Source organism: Myiozetetes cayanensis, unplaced genomic scaffold, assembly GCF_022539395.1.
Source record: "Myiozetetes cayanensis isolate MyiCay16 unplaced genomic scaffold, myiCay2020 scf1, whole genome shotgun sequence".
Lineage (NCBI taxonomy): Eukaryota > Metazoa > Chordata > Aves > Passeriformes > Tyrannidae > Myiozetetes > Myiozetetes cayanensis.
The window spans coordinates 47,936,478-47,958,349 of NW_026086604.1; the positions used below are offsets into that span (position 1 = coordinate 47,936,478).

At 39.9% G+C, this 21,872-nt stretch overlaps 1 protein-coding gene across 1 annotated transcript in view; it reads left to right on the top strand.

Annotated features, from left to right (window-relative positions):
* Positions 1-899, top strand: part of SMCHD1 (structural maintenance of chromosomes flexible hinge domain containing 1) — a 68,135-nt gene extending 67,236 nt beyond the window's left edge. Inside the window, exon 48 of the mRNA XM_050321560.1 lies at positions 513-899. Coding sequence (XP_050177517.1) covers positions 513-612 — 100 coding nt within the window. The 3' untranslated portion in view covers positions 613-899. The remainder of the gene's footprint in view (positions 1-512) is intronic.
* The last annotated feature ends 20,973 nt before the right edge of the window (positions 900-21,872 follow it).

Here is a 21,872-nt window from a genome sequence, read left to right on the forward strand (position 1 = left end):
ATCTTCTTCTGCATTCCCTCTGTGGCTGATGAGCATTTGAACACACGTACACACACACACACACAAAATCTGGGAAATCTGTATGTCTGTATCTTTAAAGGGACATGGAGCTAACTTTTCCATCTCTCATGTCTCTCCTCATGACTACATCATTCTTTGCTGAACTATGGTCATATTTTTGAGATTATTTAAATCTTATCCAGTTGTGTTCTGTGAATCTCTGAACAAGTGTTCACTATATAACTATGTCTCTTTATTATTTATATTGGTTACTATTTTAATTTTTACCCACATATAGAATTGAAATGGTTATGTATTTAAAGTAGCTAATATTAGCCTGGTGCTATTATTCTTTTTAACAAAATAATTACAATAATAAGAAGCTGTGCACAAATACTGGGTTTATATTATTTGTACTAAGGGGAGCTCTGTGCTACATATATGTGTTACATATATATATATATTAGAGAGATGCTTTGTTTATATGCAACTGTGCTTTTATTTTTGTTTAGCTCAGAAGAATGGATCTCCAGTCCCACAAAGCAGCAGCAGCAAGTGCTGCAAATGGCCCCTTCAGAACTTAATGGAACTCCACGAAAAAGGAAGGCATAGACTGATAAGGCTTGCTTGGAAAAGCTATATATTGAAAATGTGAATACGTTCAGTTAAGGGAAATTCTTATGTTGTACTACCCATTACTATAAAGATTTTTATACCAATAGAAGATACAAATTAGTTAGTAGTAACAAAAGTTTACGTATTTAACATTGATAGCCGAATTTTTGTATAGTTAATTTTAATTTCTGAAAGCTTTCAGAGTTTTTATGTTCGTGTGTGAAAAAAAGTTTAAAATATATTCTTTTTTATTTATGAAAAAATAAAGGATCTTTTCAATAAAACTGCTTCAGTGCAAAGCACTGCCAATACAATCACTTGTATTGAATAGATTGTCATGAAATGATATTTTAATTTAAAAAGCGTCCCAGGCCATCTTGGGGAAGAGAATTTTCTGTACTACTCTTTTTTTTGATGGATGAGCTGTTGCAGTAGTATCAATTTGAAAGGGAGGGTTTGAGCAGCAATATACTGAGATCTAACCACAGACGTTCATAAAGTCTTCAGACGGTTAACAAGAAGCCCTTATCAAAGGCTGTATCCAAGGTGTTGACGTGGGAATTCATTTCTCCTTCAGACAGCGCCAAAACCAAAGTAGTAAATTGTGAGTATGAAAAGTCTTAACAGGTTTACTAGGTGTGCTAGGTGGCTGTTTTATGGATTGGTGAGTAAAGGGTGAGTAGCGACACTTGATGGTTGTAAGTGAGATATAAAATCATGCCAGTGCTAACCTTTCCACATCTGTATGACCACAACCATCATAAAAGAACCTCACTGCATAAACAGATAAAAGATTACTCCTTGACACCAGAAGAATAACTATGACTGAAGGATTTGACTAGGAAACAGTAATGTCACAAAGGAAAAAGAAAAATCCTTACAGCTGAACTGTGTGTATGAATTTTAAGAGTTGGAAATGGAGAATTCAGCTGGAGGTAAAATAATCATGCTGGGAAACTGTAGATACCCATGCAGAATTTTACTTTATAAGGCTGTCCCCAGCCTCAAAAAAAATAACAAAACCAAACTGAACAAACAAACCACCAGAAGAAAAGAAAAATATGATTCTGTTGGTTTTCATAAATACCTAGAAAATTAAGTTGTCCATGGTTTGAGAAATGTAGTCTTAAAATGCTAGAGAACATAGCCAACAGGTAGGTGAGACCAAACAAAAAAGACCCAAAAGTCACCTCTAGTGATCTGCGTCACAAGGATTTTAGTGATGAACAGGGCAGAAAAGGACCAGGCATGATTAAAGATACAGTCTCAGCCAGAGTCAGAGCAAGCAGCTGGAAACATTTGATTGAATGAAAATGATAGGGCAAGAATAGAAAGCTAAACTTGAGAAAGTATTAGTCAAAGCCATGTACATAAAGAAATGGGAGATGGTGTTCAAGGGTGTGGGCGTGTTGGTTCACACCTGTCTCAAAGAATTCCTGCCTTGGAGTGAAAGTTGGCACCAAATCTACTAATTTATATTCTCAGCAACATGTATTTTTATACAGCTTTTCTGAAAAGGGACTTTAAACTTAAAAAAACATGATGGCATCCTGATAGAAGATTCAGAATGCTGATCACTGTTGCACATCTCTGTGACACTTCTAATTAAATTAAATTTCTCCAGATTAAGGAGAAATTAATCAGTGCAATTTGTGGTGAAATGTTCTCCAAAACTTCATGTCATAAAGATGGGCTAAACATCAAATTGTCCTATTCTTAAAGAAAATAAATATATTCAAATATAACATGTAACACCAGCAAGAAACTATGCTAGCCCTGCCTCAGCCCTTTTCTTGTTTTTCAGCTCTAAATTTAGACATAACAGGCTTAAACCAGGTAGCCATAGTGAGAAATTGAGCCACATGAGAAATTGTGCAGACCAAGTTACTTGGTAGCACTTCTTTTAAATGCATGTATTTTAATTCTGACATCTGCCAAGCCTCAGCCTCCAACCTCTGGATAACCTTGAAGCTTGTTGGATTAAATACATATTATGGCAGAAATGTTTCCTTTTGGAATTCATTTCTTGCCTTTGGTAGTCAGTTGTAGGCACGATCAGCATCATGTGATGTATCTCCCTACTGGAAGAAGCAAATATGAAATTAAGGATGGTTTCCAGGGTTGTGCAATAGCTATCAGGGATTTCAGGAAATTTCACATGGGAATCTTCAGGATTTTCCACCAGAGCGATTGCGGGTTATTACAGTGCAAGTTACTGCTTTGCATACACTGTTTAGGGCAGCTGATTTGGTCATGACAAAACTTGAGCCCTGAAGGTAAGTGTCAATTTTTTTCCTTTACGCACTCTTGACTGTAACAGAGCAGGGACCTCAGCCATGCTGTTGTGTGTGTGTGTTGTTCTCGCTGATTTCATGAGGGGCTGATGGAAATCCCTGCAGGAAAAGTGAAAGTGGTTGTGGCTCGGGTCTGGTCCTGCTTACAGGAACAAGGAGCTGATTTCTGATGGAGGCTGGAAGCAGCTCCAAGTGGGGAAGGGCTGCTGGCTGCTACCTCACTACAAGGGAGATGGAGCAGCTGTTCAGTAGGGCTGGGTGAAAATGGGATGGAGGCATGAGCTGCAGGCATATTGGGTCAGGTGGCACCAGCCACAGAGCAGAGCTGGCTGAGAGTCAGTTCTCTTTGTTCTGTCTTGGCAACTGGCACCTGTCCCAGCCCAGGGAAACAGGACCTCAACACCTCTCTTTTTGCAATAGGCAGACACTGGTCTGGCGCCCTGTCCCAGTGTGAGGTGGTAATTGCTGCAGGCCCTATTCGCACTGCGTTATCATTGTACCCTGCCAGGAAGCCGAGTGGGAGGCCCATTCCTGGGCCACCTTATCCCACTCCACACTGCAGGCCCTGTGCTCCCCACAGCAGGTTTCCTGCTCAGAAGGTAGACAAGATTTCCCTCACCAAAGAACCTGAGACCTTGCCCTTTTCCCAGCTTAGGCTTTGATTGTTCCCTGCCCCATCAGACCCCAGTATCTTCATGCCATGTGTCAGGCTCATCGGTGAAGATGGAAATTAGGGCACTTGTCAACAAAGAGAGACAGTTCTCTTGTAGAACTTGGAACCTCTGACAAAAGTGTATCAAGAGGAAACCTATTGTGAGTCCTCTGCCTGGGCTTCTGTCAGCAGCTGTATTTACCATCTTCTTCCCAATCTCCTTCCCTTCAGCAGAGGGGAAAATATCAATGTCAATCCTTTTTCTTTTGCCTATCCCTAAAAGGACCATGGCTTGACATGGCGCTTAATCTCTTCTTCCCTAGCACCAGTGTGTAGTTCCATGCTTTCTGCACACAGGGATGCAGAGACTGCCTGTCTGTCACCTGAATGGGGATACCCTACGTAACCCAGTGATGACAAGTCCTTCCTTGCTAATCCACACTGCTGTGGTGGTGCAACCCCACCATCAGTACCATGGCCCTGACTCTACATCTCTACCACCTCAGTATCATCATCATCTCCACTATTTCTCTAGCCACATGTATCTCATCTGGGACTTCCTCTGCTTCCTCCAGGGCCAAAGTCCCCTTGGCAGCCAGAGTGCCAGTTCAGGGAAAGAGCAGTGAGGGGGAAGAAGGAAAGGATGATACCCAGGGGAGCAAAAGGAAGGCAGAGCAGCAAGCAAGGCAGGGAACCACTGCAGGATGTTACCACTACATCAGTAGCCTGCATGAAAAACACACCCATTCCAAATGTCACCCTGTGAGACTTGAGACACCTTGTGAGACTTTAGCACTATAATTACTGGAAGTTTTCCTCTGAAGCCTCCAGAGTAGGCGTATATTTGATTAATTTAGCTTTATTTTGCTGTTCTGAACTGCATTCCAGCTAAGCCTTTAAAGAGATTTGCAGTCACCATTGATGAATGGTTCATCCTTAGTTGATCACAGTAGGAAGAGAGAAATAAGTTGGTTGCTGTACTGTGGTTTTTTAGGGATTAAGTGTCTCCAGCGAGACCTTATAGTACTTTTCAGTACCTAAAGAGGGTCTATAACAAAGACGGGGAGAGACTTTTTAATTCTGTTGTGGTACAAGGGGTAATGGTTTTAAAATAAAAGAGAGTAGATTTAGACTAGATAGAAGGATATTTTTTTACAATGAGGGTGGTAAAACACAAGAACAGATTGCCCAGAGAGGTGGCAGATATCCCCTCCCTGGAAACCTTCAAGGCCAGTTTAGATGGGGCTCTGAACAACCTGATGAAGATGTCAGGGGGTTGGACTAGATGACCCATAAAGTTCCCTTCCAACTCAAACTATTCCATGATTCAATCAAAGAATGCCATTTTACTTGATGCTCGGGTCTGTGAAGATTCATTAAAAAATATTTTTAATTGTTCAGGCAAATATTATACTATTCCAGGAGTCAGTTTGCTTCACACTTTCCATTCTTTCTTTTTGTTGTTAATCCTAACAGTCATTTTCTACTGATACCTTCTTCCTCCATTATCACAGCTTGTATTTTTATGTGATAGCAGGCAAGGGAATCAGCTGTTCTTAAAGACTTTTATGATTACAGTATGTCACTAGGGTTGTATCATTTTATGGATATTTAATAAAGCGTTAGTAAGGAACTGTCATTAAAATATTATCTGCCTTCATGCACCAGCATTTTCTCCCAATAAATTCTGCTCCCAAGGTGTTAGGGGTTTTTTTATATTATTTTATATTTAGGAAACACAGCCCATTAAGATTACATTTCATGAGCACACAGCAAGGATAATAATTTCTACTGAGGCAACCATCACAGAACAGTTCTGCAGTAAATTCCCTTTTGTCTGCCAGTATACAGTACACCTTAGAAGAAGCCCAAATAAGTTTTAATATTTTCTTTTAAAAAAGTCAATTTCCTTACTATCTAGGAATTAAAGCATGTTTTACTGATGGTGGCAGTAAGAGTATCAGTATAAAGCAGCTGCTAGACTCCCATTTCTGCCTGTTGCTGGAAAGGGTGTATCCAGTGATTCTGACATTCCTGTCACACCAGATCATCTCCCCAGGCTTCAGCAAGAGGCATCATTTCAGGTTCATAAAAAGTATAGACCTGTATGTGCATACACACACAAAGTTATATATGTTACACGTCTAAGCGTACATATAATTCCTCTATTATCCTGTATTTCCATAAACAGGCTCTTCAACACCCACAGTGGAAATGTATAAAATTCCAGCAGAGCTACTGTGCTGACTAGATGTACTTTAGCTGCTCAGATGCTTTGCCTGTGTGACATGTCTTCTCTGCTATGAAATGGTTCCAAGAGCAGAGCAGCCTTAACCTTAGCAAACAAAACTGACATAAAAAAATGTGTGCATGTAAACCAACTGAATGAGATTTTAATTTAAACCAACCCATATGTAAAACTGGGGAAAATTTTCATCTGTTAGAGGCAAACAACCAAGCATCTTCAATTTGCAAATATATTAATTCCACAAATTTTATCATATATGTTATGTTCTAGCTGCCTGAAGGACATTTAGTGGCCTCTCATTTCCTATAATCCACTCCCTCTTTATCCCTCACCCTGTAACTTTGGCAAATCAATTAAACCATATCATGCAACAAACACGCAAATTATTGCATTCCAACCTGATTTCAAGAACAGAAAAGTTACTTTATTTTCCCACAATGTACTTGCAAGTGTAGAAGAATGGTGAGCTAACAAATAACTCATTCATCATTTTTCACCAAAAAAAAAAAACCTGGTAGGTTAAAAAGTTACTGAATAAAAAAAAAAAAACTATTGACTTAAAAGTTGCTGCTACTTTGTTTAATTGGAAAATGGGAATGATCCAAAAAACTAAAAGTTAACTTTCTCCAGTAAACAGCTAATGAAAACAAATGTTTCATATTAGATACAGCTCCTGCTTTTAGTGTGTTCTTACAACTAGATCCAAAACATAGCAGAGAAATGAAATGGCAGTGTCATAAAATTAATACTAATAGGCTACCTTATAACAAAAGAGCAAGGTGGAACTGTCATGCTCCCACTTGTTTCACTTTCAAAAACTTGTCTTTTTAACTTTAAGGGTCTCTTAGCACCTACATGTGTGGGGGTATAATGTCAACCTAAATTAAGGACTTCTGATTCGGAAGATACAGATGAAGGCCCAGCTCTGCTCAAACTGGAAGAGCTGGTTGTGCAAGAGGAAGATTCATGACAGCCTGAGGAATGCAGTGAAAAGAATTCTCCCTAAACAATGGAGGAGGCCATTCTACAAGTTGCTCAAGAGTTTCTTTTCTTCAGCAGAGTCCTGGGGCAATTCTACCACAGAGAATGTCCTGTGAAAAGTGAGAAGGGAATAGTTGGAAACCCTCTTAATGTTAGGGACTTCTGGCAGAAGCAGTCATGAGAGCAGTTTTAGTGATGCATACCAGAGCTAACTCAGCAATGGGAAGTCAAAGCAGAGCTGCTTAAGTAGAAGCATGCTTAAGACTGTGAGAAGCCTCACATTCTGAAATTCAGCCTGCTTCTGTTCCCAATGGTACTTTGGGCAGATAAATGGGTTGCAGAGAGCTGCCTTCAGCATAGCAACTTCATTCACACCTGAGCTGACCTAAGGCACACAACAAGACTGGTTGAGTCCAACTGCTGCAGCAGCATGGTAAAAACTGGGATGGGTTAGATCAGATGGTAAGTTATGGTGTGTTGCTGTTGCACTGTGGTGTTAGACAGACATGTAAGCTTGCAACTACTCATGTCCTTCATTGGCATTTTAACCACCATTTTGAAGCTTGTGAGTACATTCTGAGTGGAGAGCCTTCAGATGCAAAATGCAATTTGTTATCACACACAGCTTGAAAGGAAAAAGTCCTTCTGAAAGTGTGTGGTCAGGCCAAGACTGATTTATCCAGCTGGACTCTGGATGGGGGTTGTATCGACCTGCAGAATTGAGCCCATCTAGAAGTCCATGTCAGAGCATCTGACCTGTACAAGATTTGGCTGTTCTTGCCCTCCTCCTTACTCTGCAAAACACTGGGAAGCCAGCAGGAGTGCTGGAGGAGGGCTGTACTTCTCTCACCCTGCACAAAGCCAAAAGGGTCTTTACCAGTATCACAAGCTTACTCTCAGTAACAGTTAGGAGGAAAAAGTAGAGTTTTTCTCCCCTACCAATCTTTGACACCAGAATGTGTCAAGATATTTCAAATATGAAAAAGAGTCGTCAGAGAAGTCCAAATAGAGGAGTGTGGCAGGAAAGGGGGAAGTGCGGAGGCAACAGAGTGTAAGGAATCAGACACCACCGGCTTTGAAATTTGGGGTTGAAGTCTCACCTCTCAAGAGCAGACATGAGAGTTTGTTAGGATTCTGTTGTTGGACACTTCCAAGATGAAAGTGGCTTGGGGTTAGAGAGGAACTGGCCATGAAGGCTACTGGCACACGACTTTGAGAGCCCCTAGAAGACTCAGAAGTGTGATAGGAGTTCCCTACAATCAGGTACTGATTACACAGAGAAGATGAGCAGGAAAACAGAAACTGATGGAGTTCCCAGAAATAAAATGCTGGGTAAGTATGCAAGGAGTAACATGAAAGGGAACTGAGAGATGCACGCATCTATCAACATGAGCAAGAGCTGCTCTGGTAGATTTATGGATGACCTCACCAGTGAGACTCCTAAAACGTATTTCTGTTTCCACACTGACAGCAAGGCATGGATTCAGGATTTTAGAGAGTATACATTGCAAAACTTCTATGCAGCGAACTTGCAATTTATGCCAAACACCCTGTTCCAAAGGATTTTATGGGTCACCATAGTGATCAGGTAACTTCCCTGGATTGCTAAAAGGTCGTGGAGACAGAATTAACTTTAATCAAGTCTGGTGGTAAAATAACACATTTTTCTTGTGGGAAAGAAAACATTGAATTTTTTTAATTTTGTGTCATCCTTGTGGGGTATTTTGTGGCTCCCAGAGTCATCTAATTCCCAGTTACTCAACCACCCACTGAATCACAGTGTGGGAATGTGTTCTAGGCTATGCAAGTCCAAGTAATTTTTTTATATTAATATTTCTTAACTGTAAGAAGTATTAGTAAGAAAATTAGGATAAGTAGGATTGGAGAAAGAGAACTAACCATGGATACACACAGATACACTTCATGTGCTTTGCATAAAAAATGTCAGGTATTCTGGAGAATAGTTGCTCAGTATATATTGATATACTGGTTCTTAAACCTCATAAATACATTTAAAATGTACGTGTTGATTTTTTTTCCCTGACCTGGTCTACTTCCTCTTATCTTGGAATGGTAATACATACCACTTGTGGTGTAAAGAAAGATTGGAAACATTATTTCAACCAAATGTGTTGAAGTGCAAATAACAAGTGAACTTTTGAACTCTCTTGCATTCTCTGAGATCTGGAGTGGTCTCTGCCAGGCTTAGAGAAAGAGCTGAATATGGGTGCTTTTGTTAGCATTTTGGCAAATAGAATTATCTGGAATTAACATGGTTTATTCAGATTCCAGCTTATCACTTCAAACTAGATTTCTCTTGAGTAAGAGTTACTCAGTTTCTCTTATGAAAGTTTCCTGTATGTAAGAGAGTAGCAGTGACCCAGTGTCGAATACATGACAGCATTATCAAAACAGAGGAATCTGGGGTCAAAGAGTTTGCTGGCTGGCTCTGTTGCCAAGACTGACTGTTCCAGATCCTTATAAAGACATACTGACACATCTGTGTAATGTGTGAAGGGCCTGATGATATGGAACATTTTCCACATGGCTACTTCAAATGTGAGCCTTTCCTTTGCTGAAAATCTCTCCTGCATGTACAGAGATTGTACATAAAAAACAATAACAAAAAATATACCATCTTCAGGTGTGGGGCAAGAACTGGAAAGAAATTTGGGCTCTTCTTCCAGAGCTGACAAAGCACAAAGCAGTTCAGTGTTCTGCATTAAAATGCAATTTTGCAATACATTTACAATACAGTTAGAACTTTGGGAATCAAAAAATTGTTACCTCATACTTGAGAATTATTAATTTTACCTCATTCTTTTGTTCTCAGGTTTCAGAATGTTTCTAAATTTCAAAATCACAGCTACCACTTTTAAGTCTGTTCTGTCTTTGGAATGTATTTGCCATATTTTGCATGGATTCTGACTGCATCTCTCCCTTCACTCCTTCCAGAAGTTCTCCTGATTCCTGGTAAAGAAGGAAATTTGTTAGAACATTCCTCAGGTTTTAGGCAATGCCGATTATTGCTCTTGGAACACTTTGACAAAGCAACTACACAGAGAGATACAGAAGTTGTCAAATCCTGTTAAAATTCATTTAGATTAAAAATAAATAATGCCATCTCAGAATCCATAACACTGAGAGCTTTTATCTGCATAATTTCCTCTGTCAACTTGCCTTTTAAAAAAAGAATTGTTTCCTAATCCTCTGCATATACATATTTAGTAAAGATTGTGAGTGATAAACATAAATTTCCCCTCATAAGAAAAAGGAAAACCAGAATCCTTAGGATGAAAAAAAGAGGTATCAGATTATCTCTGCCAAAGGATCTGAAAGGCTTTGAAGATGCAGTGCTGGGTGTCACTTCACACAATTTTTGTTTGTTTTCTTTTTTGCTTTCCTAAACTTCAGGTTAAGTCTGGTATAAATTCCTCCAGGATGGAAAATAAAGATGATTAAATAGAACTCATTCCTGTAAGCAACCTGCAGTCGAACTAAAATTTAATAACCAAATGCTTTCTCCCTTTTTCTTTGTTTAAAATATCAGAAAAAGAACCAAGGCTCCAATAATTACTAGAGAGCAGATGCAGATGGGTCCTGTCTTTTTCAACAGTCTGGTCCTCTGCTACATGGGATAAATCATAGAACCATAGAATGGTTTGGGTTAGAAGGCACCTTAAAGATCATCCAATTCCAAGTCCCCTGCTGTGGGCAGGGACACCTTCCACTGGACCAGGTTGCTCAAAGATCAATCCAACCTGGCCTTGAAGACTTACAGAGACAGGGCATCCACAGCTTCTCTGGGCAACCTCCGCCCTCACGGTAAAGAATTTTTTCCTAATATCTAATTGAAACCTACTCTTCTTTAGTTTGAAGCCATTTCCCCTTGTGCTGTCACTCCATGCTCTCGTAAAAAGTCTCCCTCCATCCTTCTTGTGGGCTCCCTGCAGGTACTGGAAGAACGCAAGTGGGTCACACAGAAGCTTTCTCTTCTCCAGGTTGAACAATTCCACACCTTTTAGCCTTTTCTCATAGGAGAAAAGATCTCATAGATGTGATAGATCCTTCTAACATCTTGGTGGCCCTCCTCTGGACTTGCTCCAACAGGATAATGTCCTTCCTGTGCTGGGGACCCCAGAGCTGGATGCAGTTCTCCAGGTAGGGTCTTGAGCAGAGGTAGAAGTAATTTTTCATTTACATGTGCACAATTTTGAATGTTCCAAAAGTCTGTTTTCAGCAGTAGCAGGTGCATGCAGCCACATCTGATGGTAACATCTTAAAGCACAGACACAGGGGACAGAATTCAGGCTTCTCATCTGAAATATCTCACAGGGTTCTACCAGCCAAGATGTACTCTGTACAAATTGAGCCTCCATATGGTGCAATCAAATTCACTGTGTGGTAGGATGAGCAAATAAAAATTAGGTATTTTTTGGCATTTTGCCTAGTTTCACACCAACTGTCCACTTTTCTTGGTACCCTGCAGACCAGCCTGCTAGCAGTCTAAGAATCACAAATGGATATGTTGTGCATCATCAACAATCTCGGCTACAGCACCAACTGTGACTGCACTGAGCAGCTTCGTACTTACTGCCCATGCTCACTTTCACAGACTGTGCACGATTCACGCAGAGCTCAGAACCTGCAGAGGCCCCTCACCTCCAAAAGTCACAAGCCAACCTTGTCCTTAACAGCACTGAGGTTTGGTTGTCAGTGTAAAATCTTTTGCAACCATTTTTTGCCAACTGAAAAACAGGACCAGACCCTAGAGACAGTCTGTAGAAAAGGATTGTTTTGTTCCCACCCCTGGATGTGTGTCCAACCTATGTTGCAATGTTTGGCCGTGGACTTCTGCCTTTTTTTCCCTTTTTCTTTTTTTTCGTCTCTTTTGTTTTTGGTTTTTTTTTGTTAACTGCCTGAAAACAAAAGAGTACCTCTGTGCTCGGATCGGATCTATGCTTAAATTTTAAGCTGAGCTCCTCACCTTTAAATCACTTAAAGCCTGGAAAAAATTATCAACACTTAATGCATCTCAGAAGGGTTTTGCAAGTCACCAAGAAATGAGTCAGGCATGAAATGCTGTCTGTAGGTTTAGGGGGCAGCTGAAATGTAAATACCCAGTTACCACAGGCTGGATTAAGGGGAAAGAAAGGTGTCTTTTACTGTAAATTACAGTAACTACCCATTATGTAAGGTTCCCACCAGTAACTCAATCCAGATACACGACCTGTACCACAGAAAGGTAAATGGAATAAAGGAATTGTAAAGGAAGGCTGAACCATGAGATAGAAGAGTGAAGGACTCTGATTCCATACTTGGATAAAGAAGTTAATTAAAGTCATTGTTACCTTTTAATATGCCACATAGCAAATAGTGCTTTAAGGTAATCTGTGTTGCCAACTCCAGAACAGCAACTCCAGGGGACTGCTGAAAGTCAGAAGCAGATGGATAAAGATAGCAAGTTACTGCAAAGCTGTAGCAATAAAAAAAATAAAATTAGGAGACTGGTTCAAAAGTCAGGAGATTTAAAAATTATACAATTCTTTGTACTTTCCTTTTTGTTTCTGAGTCTGTAGGATGGGTTTGAGTCAAGTTTTCAGATTACTCTCTGCAACGGAATGCCAGAACTAACTTTTTCTTGCAATACAATCTGAAGTACTCAGATCAAGCTGGAATTCCAGGAACTGGAACTTAAATGAAAAAGCAAAATGTATGAGATGCTGCAGTACTAAAAAGAAAAAAAAATGTAAAGGCCAAAGAAGCACAGTAGTAATAGAAGTTATTTTTCTGCCTTAATTTTTAAAGAGAAGACTGATGTAACAAAATCCAACCCGTAATCTAATAATGATAAGTCATTCCTCCTCCGTAAGGATTTCACTGCTGTAACTTGTAAAGTCCACTGAACTGAACAGACCTCTCTAGGAATAAAGGTCTTGGGAGCATTCCCATTTTTTCAAGGCAAAAAGGACAACTCATGCATGAGGCAGTAAAGTTTTGGCTGTCTCAGAATACACTCAGTGAAGTGGCTCTTTGTGAGTTATCTAAATCTCTTCAGTTATAGACAATTGATGTTTCTAGACATTTGGCTTACTGTTTCTGCTCTGGATACTGATGTCTTCTTCTGTGAAAGAGAAATGTCCCCATAACTTGTGTTAATCTTCTGCATTGTGCTATTTGCAGTGAAATTACAGTGTAATAATTTGCAGTGATTTCCTTGACCTCCAATTAGGAAATGTCCTACTGTGCTTCAGGCAATTTATTTTCCCCTAGGGCAATATAAAAATATGTCCACAGTTACAGCCTCTGTGATGTTATTTCTCTATCAATGACAAACTTCAGGGAAACATTAGGAATGAACTTGTGTGACTTACTAATTGAATGCTTGCCTTCAAGTGGCCTATTGTTGGTAATCTTGGAAAACTGTTCAAACTGAATGTGTAGACTGGCCTGAAGTAAGGCAGAATCTCACAGCAAAGATTGTCCTATTTCTACAAAACTAAATTTGAAAGGAGCAAAACGGTAGCCCATGTACTTCTAAAGAGCAATGACAAATATAAGCTTTTAATTTCTTCCAGAAAGAGCAACACAGTGCAAAAGAAAAGACCAAAACTCCCTTCTCCTCCATCTCTGCTTCCTTCTCACTCCTTCCCCCTCCATCCCAACCTCAGCTGACCTACAGCACTTATATTATTGGAATACAGGGAATTTCATCTGGCACAGTTTAAGCATTCCCCAAACTGACACAGGCTATCCCAGTGTATGCACAATAACCATGCTGTATCTATAGAACTTTTCCTGGCTTTGACACGGGTGGTATAACCACAGTGGCAAAACTCCCTGTAGAGACCATGCCTTGGCACAAAGCTTGGCATTGAAGACAACAGAGCTCTGATTTTGTTCATATTCTCTAGCATCACTGACAGGTACCTATAAAACAACAGGATTCCTTCTTTAATCATTTTTTATCCTAGAGTAGTAGTGATCCCATTGTGCCGCTCTGTAAACTGCTAATGGGAACAAAAAGAAAAGTCTCACACCAACAGGAGCAGAGAGTGTTAACAATTCCTGTCAGAGTTCATCCTAAAGTTTAGGTTTAATTTTAACTCTCATGAAAAAGTATTTTAAATAACATTCTACAAGCCTGAAATTCTGTGCTCCTAAAAGTAAAAGCAAATACTGTAAATAATGCCAGATGCCCTGAACCGAGTCCATGACTGAGTTCATTCTTGAACATATGCGCTGTACATAAATTCTTCGTATCTTATGTTCTCTGAAGTAAATTCTGAAATCATGAGTTCATTTTACCACTACTGCATACAGTCTTATTCAGTGGAAGCATTACTGTCATTTGATCCACCAGTTCTCAGTCTCCCCACACAGGAAACACACCGGCAATGTTCATCTTTAACTTCTTCTCCCTCAACCGTCATCCCTGCAGCCATTGCTCTTCCAAGACGATATAAAAACACACCCTTTTTGGCAATGGATATTTCCTTTTAACAAGGAAAGACAAATTAAAGAGCATACAAGCCCGTGGCTGACCAAGAAAACTCGTCCACACAGCCTGCAGCAGGAAGGATGCCAAAGTGTAATACGTGTCTGAAAGAATCGGAGGAAATTGTGTCGTCAGGAGGTTTTGATCTCAGGTAGGAAAAAGGAAACTCAAGACTGATCTGGACTCATCTCATGGATAACTTAAGGATGCTGCTGAAATCTCTGAGATGTTCTAAAATCTAAATATTTATCAATATACATTAATACTTAGCTAAATGATATTGTGATGCAGAATGGAAAGGTCTGTAGTGAGAAAATTTAAATATATATTTAACTATTCCTCTCTATCTACCCATTGCAATTAACTACATGGCCATTGCTTGTTAGGACATGTATTTAAATCTACCCACCCACCTGTCCCTGGAAAAAAACAATCAACAAAACCATCATCTGTGTAAAACATTTCTGTACTTCCCCATATTCCATGGACTTTACTGCCCAAGTCATGGAATTACTTTAAACCAGCACGTCTGAACAAAAGAATATTTTGTGTTCTTAATTAAACTATTGATTCTTGCCTGAGCCTTTGAAAGAGAAGGTGACGGAACGAGGCACACAATGCACACAAATGGTATCCAGTGATGTTATCCAACAGAGTTTTGATTGAAAGAAATCTTGGGTGCTTAATCTCTGGTTTTCATAGAGGTGAGGGCTGTTAATTCCCATCAACACCGGTGGGAGAGAAGTACTTACCTGCTTTAAGGAAGTTGCCCTTGGCTCATTCACTTGCTTAACTGACCAAACCAGAGCACTGCTATCACCAGGTTATTTATCTGCAGCCCTGAGAAGTTCAGTATATGTGGTTTGTGCAGTTGGATTAGCACAGTTAGACTCACAATTAGGATACAATGCAAAGCATTTATCAAGAATAATTTCTTGGAAAGATCTGTAGAATAAACACAGATAATTACTCAGTGAACTCTGTGAACAAAACAAGATTTGAACTTTCTTTTTTCCCTCATTTTAATCTGCTTCTTACTGTATTTGTCTTTGCAACCACACATCCCTCCAGAAGGTATTTAGGGTTCAATAGTGGAACATTTACAGCCAGACTTTCCACAACATACTGGAGGCCTGAGGAAGAATGAACACTTTCCCCTCAGACCCATCTAACAGAAATTCATGTTAGAGTACATGAAGTACAACAAAGCACAATAAAATAAGGCAAGTGTGTGAATAACAATGTTTCATGGGATTTGAGCATATGATCAGAGTAAGATGCTGCCCACCCTTACAGCCTGGACCTCACCACCTCCTCTTTCCACACTTTGCCTCCAATGCCTTTTTGTGTCTTACCTCTGTGTGATCTTATATCTGTGTGATTTTAGCAGTCACATTCTCATGCAGCCTCTTACATTTTACTTCATCTTTTTCCTTCTTTTGTTTAACTTCTCGTTTTTTTGAATTGCCACCCCCTTGGATACTCTTGAATAACAAACAGAGAATCAAAAGCAACTGCAAGAAAAGATCAGATAGTTTCCTTTGCATTTCACGCTGCAGCAACAAAAAAATTGTCATATTACAGTACTGGAGTTTAGAGGTGTGCTCAGACACAGGAGGAATATTATTTGCTGCCTGGGTCTGATTTGACTGTAAACTCTTTGGGGTAGAAGCTACGTGTTCATTTCCATGAACTGGATTGTGACAGCCTTACTACTGTGTAGGAAATCTTGCTGCTTTAGTAGGCTTGTTCACATGAAAGTATTATAACCTCATCCTGTATTTGTAAGAGGTTGTTAATGTCCTTCCACACCAAAGGACCTCTGGGGACTGAGCAGGGGGAGAAAACTGCCTAGGGAAAGGGTGTGACCTGCTACACGGCACTCTCCTCCCCCCCTTCCATCCCATACTTCTCCATTTCTAGTGCTCAACATGCCTGGCTGCAGGAGCAGGGCCTGGAGCTGTCGTTTAGCTTTGTTCACCACAAACTGAAGTCATACATTTTGAGTTGTAGTTTATGAGATTAGTGAGAGACACATACACCATGATCCAGTGAAAATATAAGATTGGAGAAGGCAGACGAGAAAAGAGCCTTTGTGTTTGTTCCTATATTTTATCTGAATTTTTCCACCTTCAAGTTGCTGTCACCTTAATTAAAATTTACAGGACAAATAATGAGCAGCACTTTCTACTAGAAAAATCCAGGGAGAAAGTAGAGAAGCTGAAGAAATTGATTCACTGTCCAAATGGCTGAACTAGAAAAACTAGCCTACACAAATCTTCTTTTAAAAACATGGTGGGTGTGACTGCAGAGAGGCATGAAACAGTTGTGGTCATGGTCTTTACCTAACGAGGTCTTATTTCAAATATTCCTGGCATTTTCATGTTTGGTTAGCTCGCCTTAAAATACAGATTTTCTTTGAAAATTTCTTTTATTTTTTTAATGATTTCTAAGTCTTCTTTACATTATGCAAGTTGAATAGAAGTTAAATTTAACTTTGTTTTTAAGTGCAAAATAGATAAGGATCAGAAGAAATATAGAGAAGGCCTCCTTAAAATTAGCAGTCAGTTTGCTCCTTGGGAAATAATTAGGCTAGGAGTTATTTTTTCCAAGGAAGCAAGACTGATGATGTGAAATACAGTAATAGGTCTTACCAACATAAAGAATGTTCACCTCTCGTTTTCAGAAAGAGATTATTATTTTAATTTTAAGTGGACTTAGTGCATTTCTAATCAATTCCTTGAAATAAACCAACATCTATTACACCTAAACAGAGATTATAGAAATTTGCATCTGTTGTAGTTAAACTCACATAACTTTCTTGCTTATTTAAAACACCAGGAACTTCAGCCAGAGAGTGGATAAACTGATGAACACGGAATTACAGCTTCAGAATCATTTTCTATCAGAAACAATGTCATTGTTTAAAAATCTGCTGACAACTTTGTCCCAAACACTGTAAAATCTTATGCCACTCCCTTGCTCTCCTTCCCAGCTCATCTCTAAAAAATTGTGAAAGCTGAAATCTGTTATGTTCAATCAGACAGCGGCACGTTGACAAGGGTGGTGCATGCTGTGAAATTCTGGAAGCTGCCCCATATTACAGGTAAGAACTGCATGCTAATTAATGTCCTTAGTTTTATTCTTTATTCTGAAATACTGCACTACCATCAGAGGTGAGATATCAAAACAAGCAACATTTGAATAAACCCTTTACAGCAAGGGCAAACAATGCATACACTTTCAGATTTGGTCTCTCAAGTATGTTCCAGCAATTTGCCTGCAGGTTTCTGAAGGGTCTGTGCACAGGTAGCAACTATAGCTTTGTATGAACCATCTTTGTCCTGTTGAATATGCAGGTTAGAGCAGTAGTAGCTGTGGAAAGAACAGAAGAGCATTATGCACCCTCTCCTTTGAGGTCACTTGGCAATTTCACCAAAACACAGAAGAGCAGACACAAAAGAAACCTCTTCCCCATATCTCCTCTAGCCTCCCATCCCCATCCCATCTGCCAAGAAATGCTGATCTCCTCTGATTCTCTTTCCATTGCTCTTTAGCTTCTTCCACCTTAGCGCATGTGTCAGCCAGCTCAGGCTTTTCACTGAAAGATCCTGCGGGGCAGTAAAATGTTTTTGTCTGATTGTCGTCCTGTACCGTGATGTCCAGACTTCTGTGGTTGGAAAACCATGGTAACAGTGGATGATACATCAGTCTCTCACACTGTATAGTAAGTAATATTAGAGCACTTAACTTTTGTACAGAAGCAATATAGACCTTAATCACATTATTTTGTTAGCTGTCCCAACTATTCAGTACAAAGTAGACAGGATGTTCCACAAAGGGTGGCATATTTTTGGTTTATGATTCTCCAGCACTCAGGCAGATCATTCTTCCTGATGGAGAATAATGTATATTGATCTCTCCTGTCCTGCCTTGAGGTCTTGAACAGATAGTAATGGTGTGCTGAGACAGCTGCTCCCAGGGACTGGCCTTTGTTTATTTTGTTCTCTAATCAAACCCATAAGTACGACAATAAAGAGCATCAGTTTCAATACAAACACCTAACATACCACAATTAGACAATGCTTGGGCTCTTTGCAATACACTGATTTGTTTTTCTGTTTAAATAAATAAACTTAGCACAAATGTTTTTCCACAAAAATGAAGGAACACCAAGGAAGAAAGGCTGGAGTTTCCAGGTTGCCTGCCCATGCACTGAAACATCCCCACCACCACTGCCAGCTAGATAGGCAAATACAGCACTTCAGTCAAGTGAAGATGTGTCCGAGCACTGGTCAGGACCACAGGGGCTATTTCTCTGCATACTCCAAAGCTCCTAGAATGGATCTCTGCTACAGAACTTTCTTGTGTCATTAACAAAATCTCTGTGTTGCATAACTATTACTGCCCTTCAAGGTGGCTCTTCAGTAAGGAGAAATCCAAAATATTCTGTTCTCCCTCCTTTCGTTTGTTCATTTATTCATCCCTGACTAGACCTTGGATTTTTTTGCTCTAAATTAATGTGTTTATAAAGAGTAATTTTATTAGCATCTGTTATTTACTTTTCACTCAGTCATTAATTTTCATTAAACATTCACAGATAAATATGTGTCTGGCTTTTCTGAGGTGATTACACATAGAAATTTAAAAACTGAAACCTGCCTCTTGCAATGAGGAATAATTTTTTAGAAGATATTGCAAACAATGCTCACAGTCAGATCTGAGAGGGGAAAAGTTGGAGAACACCAATCCTAGACTCAAATTAGAAACGTTTATGTTAATGTTAGGATTACCACGTAGTGACCTATGCACCAGGCCAAGTGAATGTGACAGTACATGTACCATGTATCTGTCACTGATATATGTATCAGTGAATGTATCACGTCTCTGCAAAACAGTATTCAAAACCCCTCTTTCCCCATGGAGTGCTTTTACGAGTATATCCAAAGCAGCGTGCATGATACACCTCAATCCAAGCTTTCCTCTGTTATCTTGGAGTTTCCTACAGCCTCCTTTCAAACTTTCCTTTGCTCTCTAATACCAGTTTCCTCTTTCCAGAGGGACACTGTGACCTGCTTTGACCAATGGATGGAGTTAATACAGGACCAAACCGGGGAGAAGTACCTGAAAGACCTTCTGTGCCACAGACAATATTTCTAGATGAGAGACCTTTTTTTATTACAGAGAAGTATCAAGGGAGTACGAAGTCCTCTCTGAAAACCACAAGTTATTTTGGCAATTTTTTGAGGCGGGGAAACTGAAGAAAAGGAACTCAGAATTCACAAAGAAATTTATTGCTGAAATCTACAGGAAAAAAAGCTGATAGATAAGAGAGGTAAAGTGCAGGGAGAACACCATTCCTGCTCCATGCACCACACCACTACAGACACATTTCTCTCTTGGGGGTTCTGTAGTAAATACTCTGATAATGTTTTTGCTATTTATTCTGCCCACCTGCTCTGTGCACTTTTGTCTCTCTGGCAGGCCCTTGCACGTGGCCCTAATTGTTTCCCCATCATTATCTTGTTATGAAGTATGAAAGTGTGGTTGATCTTGGTGCCAGGAACACAGAGAGGCTGCTTAGTAAAGAAACAACAACTTTAGAACATTTAAAAGAATTTATGGAGTCACATCTGTGATCTCCTTCTCCCAAGGATACATGTACTGAGCTTGCCGGTCATCGAAGATCCCCTCAGTGTGCTCACAGACTACATGTTCCATTGGTAGGGAGGGGTGGAGAGATGCTTTCCATGTACTGAAAGGATCATCTGTCTTGGGATTTCTGTGAATTTTAGAGATGAGAGGACATAGCACAGAGATACAAACTGTCTTCGTAAGAACACGATTAACCCTCATACTTATGCTCTGAAATAAAACTAGTTACACCCACAGAAAAAATGCAGCCATGTGCAGAGCTTGGACCACATCTTACAGCATGCACCTGAGCTGAAGATTCTCCTGACAAAGTCCAATTTCTGTACTGGTTGCAGTTGAATCAGCTGATATCATAGGCCCAGTGTGAATATCAGAGGAGTTGAGCTCTGTGCAACTGCCCAAATTCATCCATTTCTATTCAGCACAATAATTCCATCACAAGTCATCCCCTGCTGCTACTCCTTACTGAGCCATCGTACAGTCACACATAAAACTTCACTCCATGAAGCAGCACTTGTATTCAAGTTCCCAAAGAGCTCTGGTTTAAGCAAGAGGAAGAGAACGGTCCTGCAGGATTTTGTTTTTCAGTGTTCTGGCTTATTTTAAATGAAATAAAAACGCACTGTGGTTTGCAGTGGAAGAAGTCTTACATAGCTTTTTAAAGAAATGGCAGCAAATGCTATCGAAGTTCTGTTTCATAATTTTTACAAAGTAGTTGATCCAGACAGTAAGGTGATGACTACATATCACAAATCAGGAGAGTGACTTTCTTGCACAGTTATTGAGTGAACATTCACAGAGTCCTGAAGTTACAGGAAACTCCTGATTCATTATCTGTCATATCCATGGGGTAAGCAAGGGCTGTAACAACTCTACTTCTAATGGTGCCCCATGTTATGTTTGGTCACTCAATTGAGTCTACAGTTCACATGTTAGTAGGGTGCCCTCATGGCCAAACAGGTAACATCTGCTTTATTTTTCTTCACCAAAATATAAGCTCAGTGTTTTGCATATGGAAATATACTGTTGCTTCATGCTCATTTTGTTTAAATCAGCCTATTAATTTTTGTACTATGCAGTCATTCTCAAGATAGGCATGACCTCAGTCTTTTATTATTTAATGACTTTCCCTTTGTGGGACAACATACAGCTCTTCCATGTTGCTCATCACTTGGAAAAGGACTAACTTCATGAGTTCCTCAAGTGAATGAGGAGGGGGGGGAAAGTAAAAAAAAAAGCCTTCTTCATTGTTTTTTAGGTACTGAACTCTAGTCTTGCTTTCTTCAGGCTGGAGAAACTCCAGATAATTTCTGCCAGCACAAATATGAATGATATGCTTCTGTGAATCTGAACAGTGGCACAGTAAATTGTTTAACCCTTGTCTGAAGTACAATTTCTTAAGACAGTGAGGTGCTATCCTCTTCAAAGCAGCTTCAGAGCATTAGAAGGGTTTCAAATGAAATGGGACAGATTGAAGCAACAGTCATAATCTCATCTTTTCCCATTACTATTTATTGCCAATGAAGTGTTCCTATGCATCTGTAATGGCTCGCATTTCTCTGGGTGACAGGAAGCTTTAGTGTATATTTCCACTGAAACAATTTCTAAAAAAACAGTCTGAATGCATAATTTTGACTTCAACATTGAAAAGTCATTTCCCTGCAGACTTAGAGGCCAAGTGAAGTTGTCAGGTGAGACCGACTGTAAGACTCTCAGATGAAACCTTCCTGTTTCAGCAGGTTAGGGCAAATGATGAGGACAGCAGGCTGCTGCCTACAGCAAAAGACAGGGCCCAGCCCTGCTGCTGGCTTTGCCTGCCTGTGAGACCTAGAAAACCCTGAGCAGCTGCTGTGGCCATGGGAGGCCTGGAAACATGTGGACAGGATTAGGGTTGGTCAGGCTCAGCATCATCATCAGCAGGCACTGCTC